Source organism: Lygodium microphyllum, chromosome 7, assembly GCF_053477565.2.
Source record: "Lygodium microphyllum isolate KBCC chromosome 7, Lygodium_microphyllum_v1.1.10, whole genome shotgun sequence".
NCBI lineage: Eukaryota > Viridiplantae > Streptophyta > Polypodiopsida > Schizaeales > Lygodiaceae > Lygodium > Lygodium microphyllum.
The window spans coordinates 135,457,159-135,480,979 of NC_141141.1; the positions used below are offsets into that span (position 1 = coordinate 135,457,159).

Consider the following 23,821-nt stretch of genomic DNA (forward strand, 5'->3'; position numbering starts at 1 on the left):
GGCCTTTAATGAAACCATATTGGCGTGGATGAACCAAGTGCAGAAAAACTTTCTACAATCTGTTGGCAATGATTTTGGAGAAAATTTTGTATAATGAACCCATAACGGAAATAGGTCTCCATTGTTTCAAAGAGGTTGGGGAGGAAACCTTGGGCAACAACCGAATGACAACAATCTTCCAATCTAATGGCATAATACCAGAATTTCACACTTGTTGACATAGGCGAGTCAATGGGTCTTTAAGTTGTTGCACATTAGTTGAAAGAGCTCATTAGGAAGCCCATCCCAGCCAGGACTTTTCCTTCGGGGTAGGTGAGATAGCACTTCTTCCACTTCATCTTCAAAAATATCCGCCTCCATTAAGTCCACCCATTCTGGTTTGACTTGGTTGCTTAACAACTCGCAAATATATCGGCGAGCGGCGAGTACAGCATCAGAAAAATTCTCTTGCGGACCCAACAAGGACTTAAAAAAGTCGACACACATACTAATGATGGAGGCCGGGTCAGTCACCATAACACCCTATTCATCCATTAAGCGCACAATATTCTCCCGGACATTTTTTTGGTGCAGGCGAGCAAAGAATTGATGGGATTGACAGTTATTATCATATAAAGCTTCAACTCTGGCCAGCATTTTGCATTTTGCATATTCATGTTCTTGAAGAGAATGAACCCTGCCTTTCAACCATTCAATGCATGTAAGCAGATCATCATTAGAATCCCCTGATTGACTTAGAGATGAGGAGTGGGCCAATAAAGCTTGAGCATTCTGCAATTCAGCTCGTAAGGAGAAAGCTTTTTGAATACCATACTAACGAGATAACTGTCTGGCATTATCCCTAAAAACGGCCCATGCGTCCCTCCCTCCAGATAGGACCTTCAAGCTAAAAGAAGCGATCAATTACTGAACATATTCCAAAAACTGATTTTGCTACAGAAAAGATTGATTAAAACGAAGTGGCAACTGAGTAAGAAGGGCCTTAAATACACGAACAGGTCTATGGGTCATTTCCAAGACCAAAAGGTAGTGATCTGATAAGACATGCTGTCGTTTCACCCACATGTCAATAACTGCCGGAAGAAAGGAATCACTCTGACAAATATGTATCCGATCCGGTCTGGCCCAGGTGTTAGGATGCTGCAAAGATCGATAGGTATAACCAAATTGTGATGGATACATCCAAGACCACATGTCCTGCTTCAAAGATCCAGCTGCAAGGGCATCCCAAGCCTGTCACTCTCAGAACCATCCATAACTGAATGCAGAGAAGTAGTCTGATCCCCAAATAGACATGCATTAAAGTCGCCCATAACAAAACCTTGACGAGCCAGGAAAAGGCAACGCAGGTCATCCCAAAGTTGACAACGTTCCCTTGCCGTAGAAGGAGCATACACGCCCACCAACCACAAAACCTCTCCCTCATAGAGAATCTCCAGAATCACAAATCGGCCTCGAGGGTCTTGAGAAACCAGCGATGGTTGCAAGCAGGATTTGACGGCCAACATAACACCAGATTTATACGGAGCTCGACCACTGAAGAACACAACGTAATCCTTATAAACATAAGAGGATCCGGCCAAAGCATGTTGTTTATGCTCCACCGCACAAAATACATTCCACTTTCCAGCAAACAAAACTTTCCACAACCGATATAGCTTGCTGCCTGAAGAGATACCTTTCACATTCCACAAAGCAATTCTCATAATAAATCGGAAAAGAGAAAACTAATGAACCACCGCTTTTCCTTTCCCTTTTACATCTATAGCTTAGCCACTTGGAACCTTTCCATCTCGCTTCGGATTACATCGACAAGGTCTGCCCTTTGCAAACTAGCAATCAGAGCACGAGAAGGGAATTGCTGTTGTTGCGACCGAAAAACATCCCTAAGAGGCAAAAGCCTCCCCTGTGCATCAGAGCGCAAAGCAAAATTGGAATTCCTTTTATCATCCCCTGCTAGAGCACATGAAGATTGAGGGTTCATGTAAAACCCCTTACCTCTGCATTGAAAGGTTTGAGTGATGGGGTGTGGCGATGGGTGGGCAGGAGCCGAATGAGAAGCTTGTCTTGCATTACGTCTAACCACTAAAACCCAAGAATCTTCCTGAGAAGACACATTCCGGTCAACCGGAATGGATGTACGCTCAAGACCCACTTGAGAAATCCCCTTCTTACCTTCATCCTGACCATGTTGGGGAAGCATCTCTGAATCAACTTGAGGCTGCTAAAATGAGTGGGGAGGATGATGCTTATATATATCCATGTCTGAATCTACAATTTGCTGCAAAACCTTTGGATTTTTGTCACATTCTGAAATGAAATGGCCCAATTGGCCACATTTGAAACAGTGTCCTACAAAAGTACCCCATTTTAACTCATAAACCAAGGTTTGTAATCCTAGGACCTGAAAAAGGATTTTGGTCCGGTGAGGTTTTCCTATGTCCCAAAGCATACATGCCTTGTTCCAATTGTGGGAAGCCAACCGAGGCTCTACCAACACCTCGCCTAAGGTTCTCAAGACCAAAGGAAGGAGTCTCCAAAGATGCGCAGGGAAGTCAACCACCTCTACCCAATAGGGCCTAAGGTTCTAAGTCGACCTAATGGTCTGATATAAAATATTTACTTAATTCAATTACCTTCACGAAAAAGAGAGAGAGAGAGAGGGAAAGAAAAGTTATATTAATGTCTACGAAAGGCCAAAGTGGCCTATGAGACCAAAATGTTACATACAAAATGTTTGGGAAACTTTCCAAGTCCCAGTTAGCTACCATCTAATGCTATGATAAACTAATTGAGTAGGTACAAGGTGATATATAGGCTGGGTACAATTCATATGTGTTTCAAGTATGGTGTGGAACTGCTCATGGATAGAGAGAGAGAGAGAGAGAGAAGGCTACTGGTCCATTTTCCTTTGTAGAAATCAGCTCCTGTCACATGCGACAACCATTGGAGGGCCCTAGGAGGCAAGCAATAGCAAAGAGACTCTCTCCAAGGGTTGGCAATTGCATGGCTGATCATCCCAGTATTCTGTCACCTTCTCTAGCTTGTGCTCAATCATTCTCAACATCTCTCAACCTTTTGGAGCAGATCTTAGCGAGATTTGGTGGACAGCAGGAGAATTTCTGCTGTAAACCCTAAATTTCTGCACAATTTAGAGTTTAGCAGCCACCTTGGCAACTTTGCCATCAGTCAAGGGCATTGCATACTAAAATCAACACCTGAAATTTAAGGAATCGCCAGGGATTTCATATGCCAATTCATCCATTACAAATTGGGGCAGCATTTGGCTAGTTAGGGATTCCATTTGTGCAAATCCTGGGTGAAAATCAAGGGGCGATTGGCCTAGTGGAGGAGGAGTTGATGGTAGAAACCCACAAATAAGGATGGACTAAATGGTGGGCAGCTTGTCTATTCATAGATGCAAAAGAATCCTCCCAAATTAGGGTTTTGACTGCATGAGAACATGTATGCCACTCAGTGGTGTGTAGGCCAAGAAGCATTGCAACTCCTTGGCACGTTCCTTGGCAAATATCATTGCCCACCAAAACAACTCTCCTACATCCACTCCAACTCATTGTCTAAAGGATAACTCTCCCACATCTAGAGGCACCACTCTTTGATCTCATACCAATATATATATGAGTCCAACTACTAGGTCTTCCCTTGAAGGCCAATGATGCAGATCCTTCTCCAAGGGATAGCAAATAGCAACTATCACCAGGACGTGATATTTTTATGCTTTGCTTAGCATTTAATATAGTTATTACTCAAGTATGCAAATGTGAGATGCACGTATTGTGCAAGATAATTAATTCGCAATTACGGGCCAACGACCCCAATAAGTTAGTGGGTACCAAAGGAAAAAGTTATAACAAGTTATGGTGGACAGGTACTGGGTGGTGCCTAGCGTCAAAATTTTGCCTAGAATATCTTATTAGCCATTGATGTCAGTGCTGACATTAGGAACTATAGCCAATTTAATTGTTTGTTAAGCTCTAGCACAATTATTTTTCTAAGCAAGAATCAATAATTAAATTTTTTTAAATGCAAGAATTAATATTTAGGGCACTTCTACCCATCATGTGGCTTGAAAGGCTAGAAAAACTTCTTCTCCACTAAATGAGGAAAGGAGGTATGTCCCATCTCAATTGTTATGGGCAATGGGATGCAATCCCACACCTACTCCCTACACCACCAAGCAAAATCTTGTCTCTTGCTCTAAAAGTTTTTTGTAGAAGTCGGTGGATAGTCCCATCACCTCCTCAAGAGATGATCGAACACTTCCATAATGATCACGAAGGTTGCAAATCTAGTTCCCTAAAGTGTGTGGCTGGTGCACCAAAAGAAACTCTTTGTACACAATGTCCCCATCCCATGTCTACAAGGCGCTTGAGGTGTGAAAAGAGAACATATTCTCTTCTACTCATCTTGCGTATTTTGCATTTTTGTCTAAGTTATCGTGCTTTAGTCGTGTTCACACACTTTGTGTTTTCTCAATACAAATGCCTAACATGCTTCATGTGATATCAAAGCCGATGCTCTAGTAAAGAATATCCTTCAACTATAGTGGAGGCTTGCTTTGTGTAAGATACATGAGTGACAGGTAACCAACTCACAATGGTTGAGACATCTTACTCTTGGGAAGCCATCAATTCTTCTTAGGCTTCTCCTTCACTGGGGGCCCTGAGACAAAATTATGCTCTCAATGAGGAGGACAATGCATCCTCTCCCTCATCTTCATCCACCTTAATAGATGTCAAGCAGATGATAAACACAAAGTCCAGAGAATTCATACATGGCAAATATCCCAATTATACTTATTTGTCTTCAATCCGATTCAATAGGACTAAGTTAGGGGTTGTGCATCACTCAAAGTCTAATTGTCAAGCTGGTCACCTCTTCACTCAATGAGAATTTACCGCATTTAGGGTGACTCGTCTTCATCATCGCCAAGCTAAGTGCCAAGTTTGTATAATCAATTTTATTCATAGGACCTGAAACACTTCTTTGTTGCTCTTTCTATTGTGCATGATCCAATTGTAAGTTACCATGGAGACTATGAACACTATCAATATATCAATGTCCATAGAGGAGGCTCTAGGGGCAGATGTACGGCGTCAAGTATACCTGTTGCATACCTTCTACTTCATTTGAGCACTCTAAACTATCATGAGAAGTGGGAGGGAAGCCAGGGAATTGCGATTGATTAGCACTGATGAAATTCTCAAATAAAGTAGGACATGCTCAAATGAAGCAAAAGGTAATGATCCTATTTAATTTGCTTTCAATAGCTTAGGATTAGATCCAACACTTGCATCATCTACATTAGGTTCGATTACTTCCATGTTAAGTGCATAATGCCATGTTGCACCCTATTACTCCGTTATCGAGAATACCACTTATACACACTATACCTTACATTTACCTACAAGTGAGAACACTTGCCTATCCTAGAATGGTTGTATTGGATATCTCTCTCAATCCCCCTAACATATATCCACGATTACTCAAATATAGTGATATCCATCTTCTATTTATGGTGCATTTTCACACATCCTATGAGCCACTTAGCTGCAAGAATCCATTGCTTATTATGTGTCTACCCATCCACCTTGGGTTATACATACAATTACCATGCTATAGCTAGTCACCCTCCGTGTGTCCTCAAATCACCCACCATACCAACCTACACATCATTCAATACTAATACTCTTGTTTTTATGGCTAAGAATATTTTTAGCGACAATACTCATTTTAAAAGATCATTCCACGACTTGATCCAAGCTCATGCAAGAAGTGCTCGAGTCTAGGGTCTTTGGAACCTAGTAGTTGGTCTAAAGCATAATAACATGGAACGAGGAACGGGAACGGAAACGGGGTCGGGGACGGCTAAAAGCAAGGAACGGGGACGGGGGGTGGGACGCAGGAGGGAATGGCATACATAAATAGCATTTGAAAATGTATGCATGTGATGTGGTGGATGGATGTGTGGGCATAGTAATAGGGGATGCCCATTTTGTAGCTTCCCGTCCCAGTCTCATCCCCATGTTAGAGCCCCCTCTCACGGTAACAAGGGATGGTGATTTATTATTCTTGTTCCCGTGGGCCCGTCCCTATCCCCAAAACCGGTCCCATGTTATTGTGTGTGTGGGTGAATGTATACTACCAAAGAACATACAAAAAAACCAGCCCTTAAAAAGCACCCACTTTCCAAAAAAAAAAATTGAAAAAAAAGGTCCCCTTTACAAGGGACGTGACAAGGGGATGGGGTAGGGGACGCCCGGGACGGGGGGACAGCTGTTGGGGATGGGACAAGGGACGTCCCCATCCCATTTTGGTGTCCCCATTCGGCCCATCCGTTCGGGACGGCATTCCTGCGTTCCATGGCCTTGGGACAGCCGTTCCCTGTTACTATGGTCTAAAGGCTATGCCAAGCCCTCAATTGGCCTACCTTGATCATATTCGTCAATGGAAGGCCGCAAAACTATACAAAGTGTCAAGTTGATGCAAGATTACTTCCTAAGTTTCATTTGCAATTACAAGAATTTACCCTAGCATCCAATCAAATGGAGCCATCCCATTTAGTACTATGTGGTAAAAAATCAAACTTGACCTATCATGAGCTGCAAAAGGTTTTCATTAAGGAAGGGGGTACTCTAGCCATTTCCATTTCCTAGAACACCGTTTTGGGCAGGTTTGGGGATGGGCAAGAGAAAACCCTCTTTCCAAGCTGTGCTTTCATTTTTGCCTGCTCAGTCTGCCTCCTAACTGATCGTTTTCGCTTGTTGCACCTGCATGAACTGCTGCAAACTCGTCCCAGCACCCCCAACTGCTGCACACCAGCCCATAGTCACCTCGGCAACGCTGAAAGCTCTCTTCTCGAAACGTAAGCTTCAACTGTGAACATTCGGCTTGTTTTCCTGCAGACTTCAGACCTGAATTTCTGCAATTTTCAGCCAAGTTAAATGAAATATTTTGTGTTGCCAATTGTGTGCACACTATTTCAGCCTTGTGTGCCATTTGTTTGTGATCATTCAGCCTGTTTTGCTGCCGATTTCAGGTCTGAATTTCTGCAATTTTCAGCCCAGATAAAATAAATGTTTAATCTTGCCAGCCATTTGCACACTATTTTAGGCTTATCTATTGTTTGTTTGATGTTTGGGCAGCTTGCAAACAACAAATAACCGTGGTCCCTGATCCTAATTGGCACTATGTTACTCTTTTGAAATCCTATGAGGGGTCAGGTGGATCTAAAAAATAGAAATGCATTTATTGTGGCATGGTGAAAACAAGGAGTGTCACAAGGGTCAAAGATCATCTTGCTCATGTGCCGAGAAAGGACATAGGTCCATGCACAAATGTGCCAAGAGATGTGAAGCTTTCTCTTGATCTATGGAGTAGGCAATGGCTTGGCCTTTCAATGGTTGATGCACAACAAGACTAAGACTTAGCCACAACTCAACAGGAGGGTATAGCTGGGCCATCACAGAAAAGTAGGGTTGCATCAACTCCTGCTACAAGTGTCTCAATCTCAGCTTCAATCTTTGACCCACATGCAACAAGGACTCCTTTGCCTAAGTTTGATGTTTCAAGTGCTTCTAGAGGTTCATTACAGAGGGCTAGCATACAAATTGCTATGCAAAAGCAAGCCATGGCTAAGCCAACTCGAGAGTTGATGAGATTGTTTATTAGGTGTGCCATTCCCTTCCACATGGCTAAAACAAAGCAATGGAAGCTAACCATAAGAGCCATCAACCGCATTAGATGTGAACGGAAGGGCCCATCCTCAAAGGCACTATGCACCTGGGAGCCTAAGAAAGAGAAGGCATACATTGACGTTCAGTTGGAGCCATTAAAAGATGCATAAAAGAAGCGTGGGTACACCATCTTGTGTGATGAATGGTTTGATATCCATAAGAGAAATGTGTATAATCTCATGGTCTCATGCTATAAGGGCACTGTGTTTGTGAAGGCCATTGATGTCTCTTTGCGACAAGTGCATTTATATGGCAACACTTGCTAGATTTCATCTTGCAAATTCAACCCAAATATATTGTGCAAGTTATGACTCATAATGAAAGCAATTGAGTGTCTATGGGCAGCATGTTAGAGGAGGCATTTCTAGTCATTGTATGGATGCCATGTGCTTCTCATTGTATTGATCTTTTGATTAAGAATATAGGCAAAATTCAATAGGTTCAGGCCATTTTCATCACTGCTACAAGTATAGTCAATTTTGTGAGAAGTAGGCCCAAAGTCAACATATTTCGCTCATTTAGCCACCTTGAGCTCTTAAAACCCTCTACCACTACATTGTGCTTGAGACGTTGATACGTATTTACAAGGAGTTGGTACGCACTGTAAGGTATGATGAGTTCATGCAGTGGGATGAGTATGATTATCCAAAGACCACAACATTTTGATGCAATGTCATGAATGATACTTCGTGGAAAGAGGTGGAGGCTATGGTGATAACTCTCAATCCTATCTATACAATGCTATGCATCATTGATATGGAGAGTAGTATCATGGGCCTTCCTTATGAGTATATGGAAAAAAGATAGAAGAGGCTCTCAAAAAGAACAACTTTTTGCCCTCAAACAAGTCGGACAAGTAACTCTTTATTTTGCAAATTGATCTTATATTTGAATAACCATTCTTGAATTGACACTTCATATGCTTGTTCAATGTTGACATCTCGATTCTTTAGGATTACTCAAATTATAGATGTGTGGAAAAGGAGATGGAATTGGTTTCGTAGACCAATTCATGCAATGGCCCATGTCTCACAACCTCTTTGGCGAGATGAGTGTGAGGGTGAGCAGCTAGAGGAGGGAGACTCAACTTCAACCTATCTCCTGGTTGGAAAAGTATGAAAATTGTGCACCCACACATTCCTCATATTGTCTGCTTCAAAGGGATTGGTATCCTCATTTTCAATGGGGAAAAATCCTAGAGGCGGCAAGAACTCTCAAGAAAGGAAGGCAAGTCCTAGCAAGCATGACACCCCTTCTTCAAATGGAACAAAAGAATGTAGACTTACCTAGTAACAACTCCCTAAGAATGAATAGCTCTTACACTTACTACTAGCACTCACATCATGCAGATGAGGAGTGTAACAAGGCCCAAGGTTTTCCACCACGATCCACTTCATAGTAGACCGTGACTAGATCCACATGCGATACACCCCTCGGGCAATCGAGAGGGGTTCTCTAACAGCACATGCACCTACTACTCCTATCAATTCTGGCACCCACCCACCTCAGTGGTGTATCATTGGACATGTGGCATATAAACAAGCCCCTCCATCCGCACTTTTCATGATGCCTAAACATTTGGGTGATTGGTCTACCACAGTGCACACCAAGTTCATTAGACTTCGCCTTGCAAGCTCATCTAGCCACTCTTACAAGGGCTCTTGATGCAACCATAGTTACTCCCTCTCCCCACAATTTCTTGGATGAGACCTATTGGCAAATGTGTGCAATGGTGACCACATCCTTAGCTAGCACCTTCTAGGTCCTTGAGCGTACACTAGGATACTCTAGCATTCACTGTTACTCTTAGCTTCTTAGGCTAATTTAGTTAGGCACACATGCTCACTGTCTTTTAGGCTTCTTACCTTTTGGCCTTTCATTAATCTTCTATTGTATACATCCATATACTTAGTTAACTCATTCATTTCTAACCTTCCACTACATCTTATTTTTACTTAGCTCTGCTTTGTTCTTTGCTCAGTATTAAAGCATCTCAATGTGAGGCACTAGTCTGTAGATTTTGATCTTTTTTTATCCTTACATGTTGGTTTTGGTATTTCAATTAAGAACTAACATGGCAACTTTGCATTGGTTCTTACTTTCATGCAAAGAGAGACGATTAGGTGTTGATCCACTTATTAATGGCACATGAGTTGATTAGTGTGAGGATCTCCACCTATACTCTAGATACCACATGAAGAACTCTATGGAGGGTTATATACAAGGAAAGCCATAAATATGAGCAAAAGGAAGATACATGGCATTACTTGATGCCTCTTTATATGGGCAAATGGTTAAACGTAGTATATTGCATGTGGCCACCCTTTGGTGCCAACTCATCCACCCACTTTTCCATCCAGATGCCTATCCTTATCCTTATCTGTTGACATTAAAGTAAATTGCATTTCTTTTTGTTGTGATGTAACTTCTGGGTTTTCACAACTCTTGGGGGGTGTTTGAGTGGGTGGGTGTAAATATGTAAAATGGGCAAAATAAAAGACAACAGCTGCCTTTTAAATATTCAAGACTAAAGCGCAAGAATCCACACAGCATTTATTCATTTAGCAAAAAGCACCAAAATTGTTTGCTCATGCTTCCTCCATATTGGTCATATTATGCATATTCAAAGGATGTTTTGAAACTCCACTACTACTGTATATTGAGCAACAGAGTGACCAACGTTTCTTTACTGATGTTTTATGAACTCTTTTGAAAATTCTTCAGCAAATATTCACACATATTCTCATGGAAAAGTTACAGATTGCAACCCCTTGGCATATTAAGCCTGTGCAGTCAGATTACATAACAGCTTATAAAAATGATTGATTTTGTTCAGTTGCACCTCATCAAAGTTTGAGATCAATCACCTTAGAGTGAAATAAACTCCCAAGTTCCATTGCTTTAGAAAGTCAATATATGCAGGCTGAGTTCGGAGAGTTGTAATTGCAGATCTTGATGGGCAAAGACCTACAAATAGGAATATCATAAGTGAACTAGTTTTTCAAATTTTTATCAACAGGTGCAAATCTCTACAATGAAAAGCCTTGAACCCTGCATGTAGTTCATCAAAAGATATGCCAAGCAATGGTTAAAGTTACACCTCATCTGTACCTTCAAGATAATCCAAAAATTCCAAAGTCGCCTTGTAGTTTGTGATAAATATAGAAGGTTTGCCAGGTGAAAATGCTCCAGGCTTCCATTTTTGGACGGCACTGTGTAACTCTTTTAGAATAGAGTTGCTGAGAAAGTCAAAAGCATGCACACCAGAATTTGCTGACAATCCATTAACGAAACATATTAGCAGAACAGAAAAGCTCAAAAACTCAATACAGGCATGAAGGACTCCTTGAAACATAAGTGTATGTCATTACCAGCCACAGCAATGTCGAGAAGAAACTTGCAGTCATTGTCTATGTTTTTCCTCAACCTCATCAAATCATCAACTAGAACATCCACGACACCTGCATCAACCTCTCTGGAAGATAGAACCCGCTCCATGATTGGAGCTACCACAAACAGTCTGAATGCTTCATGAGCACCAGATGTGTTGTCAATAGCTGCATAAGCACGGAGACAATGGTAAATAACTGCTTCATCTCGACGCTCCAAGCCTACTTCAAAGCATTGACACAAGCTAGCATCGAGAGACATGCTTGCACTTTGAATCCTTTTCTCCATATTGATGATAAACGGTAAATCCTGCAATCAATTGTTTTTTTTTTCCGTAAAAGGTAATTGTATTAATCAATTGTTTATCTCTCTCTCTCTTTTTTTTCGTTATCTCTCTCTCTCTCTCTCTCTCTCTCTCTCTCTCTCTTTTTCGTAAAAGGTAATTGTATTAATTACGAAGAAAGTACAAGATTACATGATTACACGAGTATAAGAGGCACGAGGGCCATAGGCCAACGTGTGGGAAATCCCCGGACTAGGGTACTAAAAAGTTACACCAATCATGGCAAGGACCCAGAGGCAATTGCCAAATGCCAGGAATACAAATCCTCCCGAGGGAGCAAGTCAGAGTGCCTGATGAGATCTAGCTGCCAATGCAAGAGCCCTTTAAGCCTTGCAATATGTCGCGGTACATTAGAAGCCGAATCAAAGAGAAAAGCATTTCGGGTGGTCCAAATGTGCCAGCATCCCCAGTATCTGAAAAAATGGAATAAGATCTTCATATGTAACGGTGGTGGTGTGGGATACTTCGGGCGCACAAAAACCCAATCGAAGGGAGTCAGTGAAGACCCCACCACCGCGTGCCAGATTCGTGACAAGAGTGACCAGATATTCTTGGCGAGCGGGCAAGAAAGAAAACGATGTCGGGCCGATTCCGCCGAAGTGGTGCAGAAGAAGCAAGTGCCATTCGAGATTCGACGCTTGGAAAGGGCCGAGGCAAGGGGAAGACCACCAATCATTACCCGCCACAGAAAGACCTTGCATTTGAAAGGTGTCTTGTTCTGCCATCCCTCCATCAGCGTTGCCTGCCACCATGACAGTGATTTCCGCAGGCCCCAAACAGCATTAACTTTCACGCCCAACCATTGGTGGTCTTTAATGAGAAGATGATACACCTGATTAGTAGAGGCCTTTTCCAGACTCAACCGGCTTGCAAGGTCCCAGTCCTGCCAAGGGCGATCCATAGCCAGGGCAGGAAAGGGTTGCCTACCCTGAAGCTCCGAGGAAAGCTTCCCCCATAAATCACGGTATCCGCGCGGGATCCTGAAAAGTCTCCTAACAGTCCGAAATGATGCAAGGACATTGGGAGTGGCAAGGGTAGCATCCGCAATCGAAGTCACACCCAAACGGGCCATGCGGTTAAATCTTGGTCTGAGCTGATGTTTATCTTCCCATGAAAGTAATGTGGATACCGCCAACAATTCCAGCTGAAAAGAATTTGTCTGCACGCGGTCCCCTACAGGATGCCAACGGGCCTTTTGGAGCACCACTTTCCAAGAGCCGACCAAATGCACTAACAAAGAGGAAGAGGGACTGGAGAAACGAGCGTCAGCATTAAGGACATGCCACCATGAGGCTCGAAGCCGTGTGTTACCCTGGCGGAGGCCGCTGTCCTCAAGAAAATAACGGGCTATGATGGTCCACGGGTGATGATCCACACACATGGCACGAAACAGAGACCAACGAAGAGCCAGCATATGAGTTTCTGCATCCAAAATAGCTCCACCACCCATGCGCTTAGGGGTACATGCATGTGACCATGAAATCCAGGAAATGCCTGCCTGCAGTGAATCTTTTTTCCATAGCATGAAACGAATGGGATGAGTAAGAGCCTTCAAAGTACTGGGCGTCCATGGCAGTAATGGCAGGAAATACGTCAGCATTGGTAGCATAATTGTCTGAGCCACTTTGAGACGGACATGGAACGGCCAGGCTTGCGATTTCCAATACATAAACTTCACGGCCAGTTTGTGTGAAATCCACTCCAACAGGGCCTTTGGCCGTACATCCACCCCCAATGGGTATCCAAGATGCCTGACAATCGCGCCACGAGAAACCACCTGGCCCTGCCAGCCTAATGACTCTAAATCAGGCTCCGTGCAACTGAGAATGGCTGACTTGAAGGCATTGATGCGAAGACCAGAAGCTTGACCAAAGAGCGTCCAAACATCTAATGCCTTGCGAATGTTATCCCTGTCTGCCTGCAAAATCATAAAGGAGTCATCAGCCAAGGATTGGCTAATGAAGTGCTGCCCCAAAGGAAGAGATAACCCTGCCAGCTGGGCAGAAGCCGCCATGGAGGATAACATTGAAAGGACCGGGTGAGTCGCCAAGGCAAAGAAGAGAGGACTCAAAGGGCAGCCTTGTCTGAGCGAGCGTGCAAGGAGAAATGGCTCTGTGACCCCACCATTAAGCATAACTCTTGAAGAAGCCTCAATACTAATGGTGTAGATCTCTCTCTCTCTCTCTCTCTCTCTCTCTCAAAAGAAGTTTGAATCAATGTATCGAAGTATTTATAAACATCACGCCTTCTGGCCAGCCGAGCACTATGAAGGACAGGCAGCAAGAACTCCTAAAGGCACAAGGCTATGAAAACACAATGTTACAGGAAGAAAAGAAGGGGATCATGAACTGGGCGCAACAGGGGTGGAGCGAACAATATCCATGCATGAAGCAACCACCTCTCCAAGTATTAGGCCAGCTAAAACCATGGAAGTAATTTGCCGTAAAAGCAATCCTTGCACACAATCTACATGACCACGGATCATGGATGCCCAAGGCCCTATCAAATATACAAGCATTGCAAGTTTGCTAGATATGCCAAAGACTAGTCCATCACATGAAATGAAAGAGACAAGAATGATGGAGTTATAACGTGGCCATGGACAGCATCTTGCCCAAAATCCGAGAATGGGTGGCCATCCACTGACGTGTCATTGAGGTCCATACCTGAGGAATGAATTTCCAAATCTGTCTCGCGACGGGGAAAGAGATGAAAAGATAAGAAAAGGTTCATCACATCTAATACTCAAGTCACATCTACCACAAAGATATTGTGACCACGCAGCACATCTCCTGCCAGAAGACCCCCCCCCATAAGAAGCCTTCATATGAAAACTTTCCCTTGATAGTAGGGAAGATTAGACTTCCACAGTTGAAGCAACCAATCATGCCACTTAGCTCTATTATAAAAAAATAGACCAAACTTTATTTGCTTTCTCTGTGACCCATCTCTTATCCTCAAACACTTATGTAAATCTGATTGGCTGACTATTTCAAAAACTCCTCTAGTTTCACAAAATTCCAATCCAACCATAAGGATGAAGACTAAGAAGCAAGCAAAGGGAATGCTGCCGAAGTTGGTCCTCCAAGGTCAACTAAATCAACCTATAACCTCGAGGCACCTGGAAGCATTGGCGAATATAGTGGAAAGAATAAGCCTGAGCTTGACTCAAAATGACAGCATCCTACATAGTCTTCAAGCCCAATCTTGCCATTAGATTGAATTTATCCCTCTCCATGTGCTTCTTAGTCCAATCAAGAAACCGAGATGTGGCCAAACCCTCCACTTGCAAGGAATTATCTCCTTTCTAGAATCAGGGAGGTGCCAAGCAGTAAAGCAAAGAATCTCTTCCCATTAGGCAATCATGTGGGAAAGAAGAAAAGCTGGTGAAGATTTGAATTGTTGTGTCGAATTCAAAACATTCCACCATGAGACCTAGATAGTAATGCGCTCATGCAAGATGCCCATCTCCTAAATAAAAGATCAAGCAATGTCTGTCCAAGAATGACGCTATATAAATAAAGATTGCAAGAGGACAAATGGCAAGTCTGTCATATGCATCTTGATATCCAACAAGGCAACACCTCCCAAATGTTTCACCATAGTAACATGTTACCATGATAAGCACATTTGACCTGGATGATTTTTCTTTTCTTTACCATAGCATAAAGGGAACGGGCTGCACCAATTCTTGCAATGACTTTTGCCTCCAAAGAAGTAAAGGCAAGAAATAAGAGATCGTATTGATCATGATTGATTTTGAAACTTTTAGTCGCACATGTAGAGGCCAAACCTTGGATTTCCAATACATAAAATTATTGTCAATACATGAAGACATCCAATCAAGCAAAGCACAAGGAACCGCATCCACCCCAATCCGTTGTTAAGTGATCTCTCTCCTAGAGGAACAACCCCTCTTTGCCAACCCAAAGCATGCAGATCACTCTCTGTACAACTAATCAGAGTGGATTTCTGTGCATTACTATACAAGCCTGAAGTAAGAAGCTCCAAATAGTCATTGCCCTATCCATATTGGACTCCTTAGCCTTAAGAAACATAAATGAATCATTGGCTAGAGACTACCCCAAAAGTTTACCTCCACTTGGAAGAGTTAATCCAATGACCTCTCTCTCTCTCTCTCTCTCTGTGGAACCAGCCTTGCAGTGGCAGTTTGGAATTGTAACGGAGCCCTCTGACTGGATGTGGGAGCTTTTGAGGAGACATTCAAAGGGAGAGATATAGTGTTCTACTCAAAGACACATCAGGGACCACATACTACACTTCCATGGGTGACACGCTATAGATAGGAGTCAGCTTGCAGGAAGGAGACACGCATAGACCACAGTAATCACGGGTCAAGAGGAGTGGTAGTGTTATTCCGGGATGAGCCACAGCAAATGATCCACGTAGTTCGCAAAGATGAGCACGCCAGATACATGTGGGTGAGAGTGTGTGGTAAGGAATGCACTTTCTACGTTGCCATATGCTATTTCCCACCTATGACGTCCCGATACATGCTACCAAAGGGGCAATCATATATGTGGCTTTCGATGAAGATATTTGGGAGTTCTCGAAGGAGGGAGATGTTATCTTGCTAGGAGACTATAATGCCAAGACAACCTCCCATCAAGTGTCTTTCTTAGATGCAACCTGCTGTTCACCTCGAAGTCCGCTGCAGTCTGCACAATCTCCTGTCTGAAATCTGCGAACAGAGAGAGAATCTGCACGAGCCTCCAGCCTGTAATCTGCGTACAGAAGTGTGTGCAGGAGACTGCTGGAAATCCCGGCTATAAATAGCCAAAAACTGGGCGCAATAAACAGGCAGGTCGGCTGCATTAAATGCAGCCGACTGTACTGAAGAAAGTCAGACTGCCACGTGGCAGTCCGACTGGACTGCAGTCCGACTGGCTGCAGTCCGATCAGTCTCTGGTCCGACCAGTCCGACTGGCTGCAGTCCGACCAGTCCGACCAGTCTCTGATCCGCTAACACCCCCTCTCAGAGCCTGGGCGGGGCAGAAGCGTGCGGGATCTGGAATGTCTCCGAAGTAGAGCCTGGGGAAGTGCCTTCGTAAACAAATCCGCAAGATTGTCCTCCGTCTTGCAGTACTCCACAAGTGATGGTCTCATCCAGAAGCTTCTCTCTGATAAAATGGTACTGGATCTCTGTGTGCTTCGTCCGGGCATGGAAAACAGGATTCCGTGCCAAGGCAATGCAACTCTCATTGTCACATTGCAGCAAAGTAGGACGAGTCTGGGGGCAGCCAAGCTCCTCCAACAATCTCCGAAGCCACACAGCCTCACATGTGGTGGAAGACACGGCCCGATACTCCACCTCAGTAGACGAAAGGGCTACCATGGGCTGCTTCTTGCTACTCCATGAGATAACACCTACACCCAAGGTAAAACAGTAACCTGTAGTAGACCGCCTGTGGTCCACATCACCAACCCAATCCGAGTCGCTCCAACCTGCAAGTACAAGATCTGAACCACCTGTGCCTGCTGGATAATCAATCCCTAAATCAGATGTCCCCCTCAAATACCGAAGTATCCTCTGGGCAGCCTGCCAATGCACCATCTGAGGTTTACTCATGAACCCCGCCAAGAGCCCAACAGCAAAACAAAGATCAACACGAGTGTTGAGGAGCCAAATCAATGACCCAATCAACTGACGAAAGCGGGAAGCATCCGCCATGGGAGAAGCTGAATGGGAAGTGGCCTTCCAGTTCGGATCCATAGGAGTAGAAATGGTCCGACAATCCTCCATCGCAAAAGAAACCAAGAGCTCCTGTACATATCTCTGCTGAGAGATGAAGATTCCCCTCTGAGACTGATAAATCTCATGGCCCAAGAAAAAATGGAGTAGACCCAAATCCGTCATCTCGAACGTCTGATGTAAAGCTGCCTTCATCTCTTTGACCTTCTATGCATGATCACCTGTGACAATCAAATCATCAACATACAACACAAAAAGCACACAACCAGCCTCGGAAGTGTGTACATTTATAGCTGCGGATCGGCCTTGGAACGCCAATATCCCAACTGTGACTTAAGGAACGAATCAATCTTCTCGTTCCATGCACGCGGAGCTTGCTTGAGGCCATACAAGGCCTTCTTCAACCTGTAGACTTGCCCATCTGAAGATCCAAAGCCAGGAGGCTGTTCTACATAGATCTCCTCCTTCAAATCACCATTGAGGAAGGCCGACTTCACATCCAACTGGTAGACAGGCCATCTCCTATGGCCAGCCAAGGCAAGAACAGCTCGAATAGTCGCCATACGAGCAGTGGGGGCAAAAGTGTCATGACAATCAATCCCTGGGTGCTGCGCAAAACCTTTAGCAATAAGGCGAGCCTTGTGGTTGTCCAAAGAACCATCGCTAAGGTACTTGGTCTTGAAGACCCACTTGACGCCAATCACCTTCTTATTCGGGGGGCGAGGCACGAGATACCAAGTGCCATTCCTCTCAATAGCCTCCAACTCGGCTTCCATAGCTTTCTTCCATGGTGCGGACTGTAAAGCCTTCTTCACGGAGGTGGGCTCTCGATCCTGCATAACACGAGTCATCAAACAATAGTTAGAGCAAACAAGCTCTGTAGAATGTGCCTGGTGCCTCCGTGACCACCGCGGACCATCCTGCGGTCCCCACTCCTCAGGGACCCCCTCGATCCCTCAATCACGGAGTGTGTCACAGACCCAACGAGGAGGAGGCCGAACCTCTCCTCTCGTCTCTCTCCATCAGCGGAAGATTCTAGAATATCCACCGGTGGTAACTCCTCGGGGGTGACCGGTGGAACAGTAGACTCTGTATCAGAAACAGAATCAATATCAAAAGGCGCGGGCTCCAAAGGAACTGTCGCGGGAGCCCAACTCTCCCCTGGATCTCCAAGAACGGAATGCTCCTCACCCGCTGCTATGGCCGGAACCTCCATGAACCGCACATCTCGACTAGTGTACACATCCCGCTTGACGGGATCATACAAACGATAGCCTTGGGATTGAGAGCTGTAGCCAACAAACACCTGTCTTCCGGAAGCTGCTTCAAATTTATCACGATGAGTCTTGGGAATGTGAATATAGGCATCACACCCAAAAACCCTAAAATAAGAAACATCGGGCTTAGTCCCAAAGTAAGCCTCAAAAGGTGTCATCCCATCAACGGCCGAAGTGGGGGATCGGTTAAGGATCGGCCCACAGAAACTAAGGTGTCTGTCGGTGCTCCATCATGGTGCACGCCATCTCGATCACACTTCGGTTCTTCCGTTCAGGAATGCCATTTTCTTGAGGAGTGTTGGTATTAGCAAACTCCTCGTGAATACCTTTATCTGCACAAAAACGAGAAAACTCATTAGAAACAAATTCACCACCCTTGTCAAATCACAAGGTCTTCAATCTTCGGCCTGATCGGTTCTCCTGAAAGAGAAGCCAATCCTTGAAGTGGGAGAAAGCTTCTGACTTCAATGCCAAGAAATAGGCCCATGTCATCCTGCTATAGTCATCTACGATCAACATGAAGTACGAGCTCCCTCTCAAGGACTCGTTCCTCATAGGGCCACAAAGATCCGTAGATACAAGCTCCATCGGTGAAGTAGATCGCCGCGAAGCTTTGTTGGGAATCGCATCCCTATGCTGTTTCCCACAAATGCAGGAGACGCATGGCTGCTGGCTCACCACTATGTTCGGCAACCCTCGAACAAGCTGTCCACGTGACGCCCTCCGAAGATGATCATAGTTGAGGTGACCAAATCGAGCATGCCATAGCTCTGACTGTGTCTGAGAGGTAAGAAGAAGAGTAGAGAGGGCGGTAGAAGACTTCAATTTGTAGATGCCGTTCTCCTCATATCTTGATGAGAGAACCTTCCGTGACTCACAATCAAGAACTCGCACCGAATCACTGTCAAACTCCACCATAAGTCCAAGGGAACAAATCTTATGAACTGACAGTAGATGATACCCTAAACCTAGTACATGCAAGACCTCTGAGGTATGGGTACCACCACGTCCATCTGGAATAAGCTGCATCTCACCCCGTCCTGCAATAGACACCGAAGAGCTATCTCCAATGAGAATCTACCCACACGAAGGTCGCAACTGGGCAACACCATCTGATGAAGGAGTCATGTGCCGGGAGGCACCACTGTCAACGATCCACTCTCGAGCCTGGGGAGCTATCATCGCAGCATCAGAAGCATTCGGTGTAGAGTCCTCAATGACAGCTAGATGAAGAAACGCAGCTGATGAGGGTGCAGCCACCACTCCAGAATCCTTCGTGTCCTTCTTGTTGGTGTCCTTGTCTTTGTCAGGGCAATCCTTCTTCCAATGGCCGGTCTTTCCACAAATATGGCATGTGGATTCTTTGTCCTTGTCCTTGTCCTTCTTTGACTTGTTATCCCCCTTTTTTTTCTTTTGGTCCTTCCCCTTCTTCTGAGAGGCTTGACCTGTCAGTGCCTCCGACTTGGAAGCATTATGTCCCTTCAGTTGTTCCTTTTGGTCCAAGACCATAGAAACCAACTCTTTCCACCGAAGAGTGGACTCTCGCCCCGAAGCAATAAGAGCGGAGTAGAAAGTACCGAAGCATGGCGGCAACTAGGACAAGAGTGTGATCGCCATGTCTTCGGAGGAAATCGGCTTCCCGCATTCTGAACCTGCATTTGAAGCTGTCTAAGCTTGTTGATGTGCTCCCACAACGAAGAAGACTTGTTCACGGACAAGGTCCGCATCTATACCTCCAAAGAAACCCGCTTCATAAGGGTCATCTGGTTATACATCTGATCAAGCTCCAGCCATATCTCCCGAGCCACCGTCAAGTGCTCGATGTGGGCTATCACGGCTATAGTACAAGATAGAAATAGAAAGGAATGAATCCTGGCATTCAGTTTGTCCCAGTGAGACTGTGCCTTGGCCAACTTCGCACGAGCATCGGAAGAGAGTTTGGACTCATCTCTCACCGAGGGCCGGTCGATCTCCTCCTGTACAAGCTCCGCCAAATCGTAGGACTCAAGGATGGCCAACATCATCACATGCCAAATGCGGTAATTATCACCATCGAGCTTCTGATCTGCGGGAAAAGCTGGTAAGACAGGCACCTTCCGGTCCATGATCGTCTGGAACTCCAAGTTAATCTCTGTAGACATCTTCACTTATAACGCCTTTACAAACGCAAAAGCAGCCCCCTCTGACTGTGAAAACGCAACTTGCTAGGGCTCTTCAGCGTCCCGAAACTTCTTCACCCGCCGAAGGCGATGAAAAAACAAAACCTGCACTTGAAAGCTGAAAACTCAAACTTCCTCCTCGTCAAACAGCAGTAAACAGCAGCAAATCCACCACCTGGACTCCTTTCCCGCGCGCCCACGCTTGCTTCAGCCTTGTTCCGAGGCGCAGCCCTCCTGCTCGCCCTCGAACACCGGAAACGCAGCCTTGTGTCACAATGGAAACTCCTCTTCAGGTTGGTTCTTCACTCAGTCAGCCCTTCTACACTGCTCTAATACCATGTCAGAGTGCAGCGGTGCGGAAGCGTAAGACTGAAAGAGAGAGAACGCAGAGAGAGGAGAGAGAAAGAGACAGTGGAAGACGAAGATCTGCTGTATAAAGTGTGTTGTATACAAAGATATGCAGATATATACATGGGAGCAGTGTGCTGGACTGCGTGTCTCCACCTCGACGATGCAACCTGCTGTTCACCTCGAAGTCCGCTGCAGTCTGCAGGATCTCCTGTCTGAAATCTGCGAACAGAGACGGAATCTGCACGAGCCTCCAGCCTGTAATCTGCGTACAGAAGTGTGTTTAGGAGACTGCTGGAAATCCAGGCTATAAATAGCCAAAAACTGGGCGCAATAAACAGGCAAGTCAGCTGCATTAAATGCAGCCAACTGTACTGAAGCAGGTCGGACTGCCACATGGCAGTCCAACTGGTCAGACTGCAGTCCGACTGGCTGCAGTCTGACCAGTCTCTGACCCACTAACAGGATGAGCCACAGCAGATGATCCACGTGAGAGTGTGTGGTAAGGAATGCACTTTCTATGTTGCCATATGCTATTTCCCACCTATGACGTCCCGATACATGTTACCAAAGGGGCAATCACCATATGTGGCTTTCGATGAAGATATTTGGGAGTTCTGGAAGGAGGGAGATGTTATCTTGCTAGGAGACTATAATGCCAGGACAACCTCCCATCAGGTGTCTTTCTTAGATGCATCTAAGGAGATGCAGGATGTGTCAAAGGTACAGCTGGAGAGGACATCTCAGAATATGGGGGAAGTCACCCAATATGGGAGATACCTTGTGGAGATGGGCACAGCACACAAGTTGGCCATTCTCAATGGCCTGGCTAGATACCCCCTATCCAACACCTCACATGCTATCCTCACCGACACAGTGCCAGTACAATAGACTATATATTTGTTCCACCGATGCTGATATCTCACATCTAGGACCTCTCAATATTACCACACGTTCTCGGAGTTGCAGTGGATCATGCCTATCTATCATTAACCATCGACCTCCAAATCCCTAATACACAGGCCCATCATGCAGCTCACTCACAATCGAGATAACTCTTTTCTAGAGAGAGGATATTTATGAGGCAGAGATCCTTAGATTATTACATGATGCAGACCTCGACATTCCATCACAAGAGCTAACTCAACAGTTCAGAGAGGCCCTACACATTGTTGCAGATGTAGCCTTCCCACACTCATGACCCACACAGAGAGTCTCCACCAGGGTGACACCTCAGAACAACTGGAATGTGAGTGCCATGAGACCAGAGCACAGCTACAGAGAGAGATAGCACTCGGGTCCACCACCCACAAACAAGCATAGATACTCTTTAGATGCCTCGCATGGCAGAAGAAGAGAACATTCTTAGCCCACCTAGAGTGAGACCTATATCAGATATTCTTGAGCCAAGATTCTAGAGAGGCTTGGAGGCTTTTCTGAGAGCATTGCCCGAAGACACCTATTACGTCCATTGCTACATGGGAGGAGTATGCAGCTAGTCTTTATACTGTGGAGGGTCAACCATCTCTTCCTGACCCACTTGAGCCTTGTCCAAAGACCACCACCTTCTTTACAGAAAGTAGGGTTTGAGAGGCCATTGACAAACTTAGCAGAGGAAAGGCACAAGATCATGATGGATTAGTAGCCGAGCACCTAATCCATGCTAGAGATTTGGTGGTAGGATTCCTAGCTTACATATTTAACAACATGTGTGAAGGCCTACCATAGACCTGGAGCACAAACACTGTTGTGCACATCCTCAAGTTAGGGGACCCTACTTTACCCACGAACTATCAGACTAACATGGTTGGGCATACATTGGCTAAGTTATATGCTTCCATCCTTGAGCACGAGTTAAGTAGGTAGGCAGAGATGTGGGGTCTTAGAGCACAGGGACAAGCTGGCTTTAAGAAAGGCTTCTCCACATTGGATCACATCCTCACACCCACAACAATCATTGAGAAGGGAAGGACCCATGGCCTACGGACCTACTACTGCTTTTTGGACTTCCGCAAAGCCTTTGACACAATACCGAGAGTCAAGCTGATACACAAATTGCAAGGCATGGGAGTACCGAAAGATCTCACTTGGGATATTTTGGCACTATATGAGAGGGTTGTGGGTAGAGCATGGACACCTGAGGACCTTTCGACACCTATTTACTCCACCGTTGGGGTAAAGCACGGATACCCCCTCTCTCCAACCACTAGCTGGCACCTAGATATTTCTCCTATTGTATACAGATGACATTGTATTGATAGCTGACTCCCCAGAGGGTCTATAGAGACACTTGGATGCATTACACTCCTACACTTTGGACAATGGGCTTTCAATAAACCTTGGTAAAACCAAGGTGATGGTATTTAATACTACACCACAGTGGGTTAGGAGATTAGCACCTAAATTCACATATGAACCTGAGGAGCTAGAGTATGTGGACTCTTTTACATACCTGGCAGACTTATTCTCAAGGCCCACCTTTTCTATGCGAGAAACAACAGACACTAGATTGACTCGTGGACACATAGCACTAGGTGGTTTGGAGAGGATGTGCTCACAAATGTAGTTTTGGGGACCCCGCACCAAGCTATGGCTCTTTGATACACTAGTCACATTCACACTACTCTATGGAGTACAGATATGGAGGCCAGTCTTGATCACCGTAGCACATCAAGGCGCACTTATGACGGAGGTTGATGGAGAAACCCCTAGTATCCATGATATCCAAGATGATCAGGTGTAAGGCCTCAGTTCCGCATGAGATCATCTGAGCTGAGCTAGTAGCAACACTGATTGTGGTAGAGGCCCTCATCCGATTGGTCGCATGCATACAT

The 23,821-nt window shown here is 45.0% G+C and overlaps 1 protein-coding gene across 2 annotated transcripts in view; it reads right to left on the reverse strand.

Moving 5' to 3' along the window:
- The window catches only part of LOC148033998 (oligomeric golgi complex subunit-like protein), a 106,301-nt gene that overhangs the window by 56,868 nt on the left and 25,612 nt on the right, over window positions 1–23,821 (reverse strand). For both annotated transcript variants that reach the window (XM_087682007.1, XM_087682006.1), the window contains 3 exons: window positions 11,129–11,456; window positions 10,869–11,030; window positions 10,625–10,724 (listed from right to left, as the gene is read on the reverse strand). In XM_087682007.1, coding sequence (XP_087538133.1) covers window positions 10,625–10,724; window positions 10,869–11,030; window positions 11,129–11,456 — 590 coding nt within the window. The remainder of the gene's footprint in view (window positions 1–10,624; window positions 10,725–10,868; window positions 11,031–11,128; window positions 11,457–23,821) is intronic.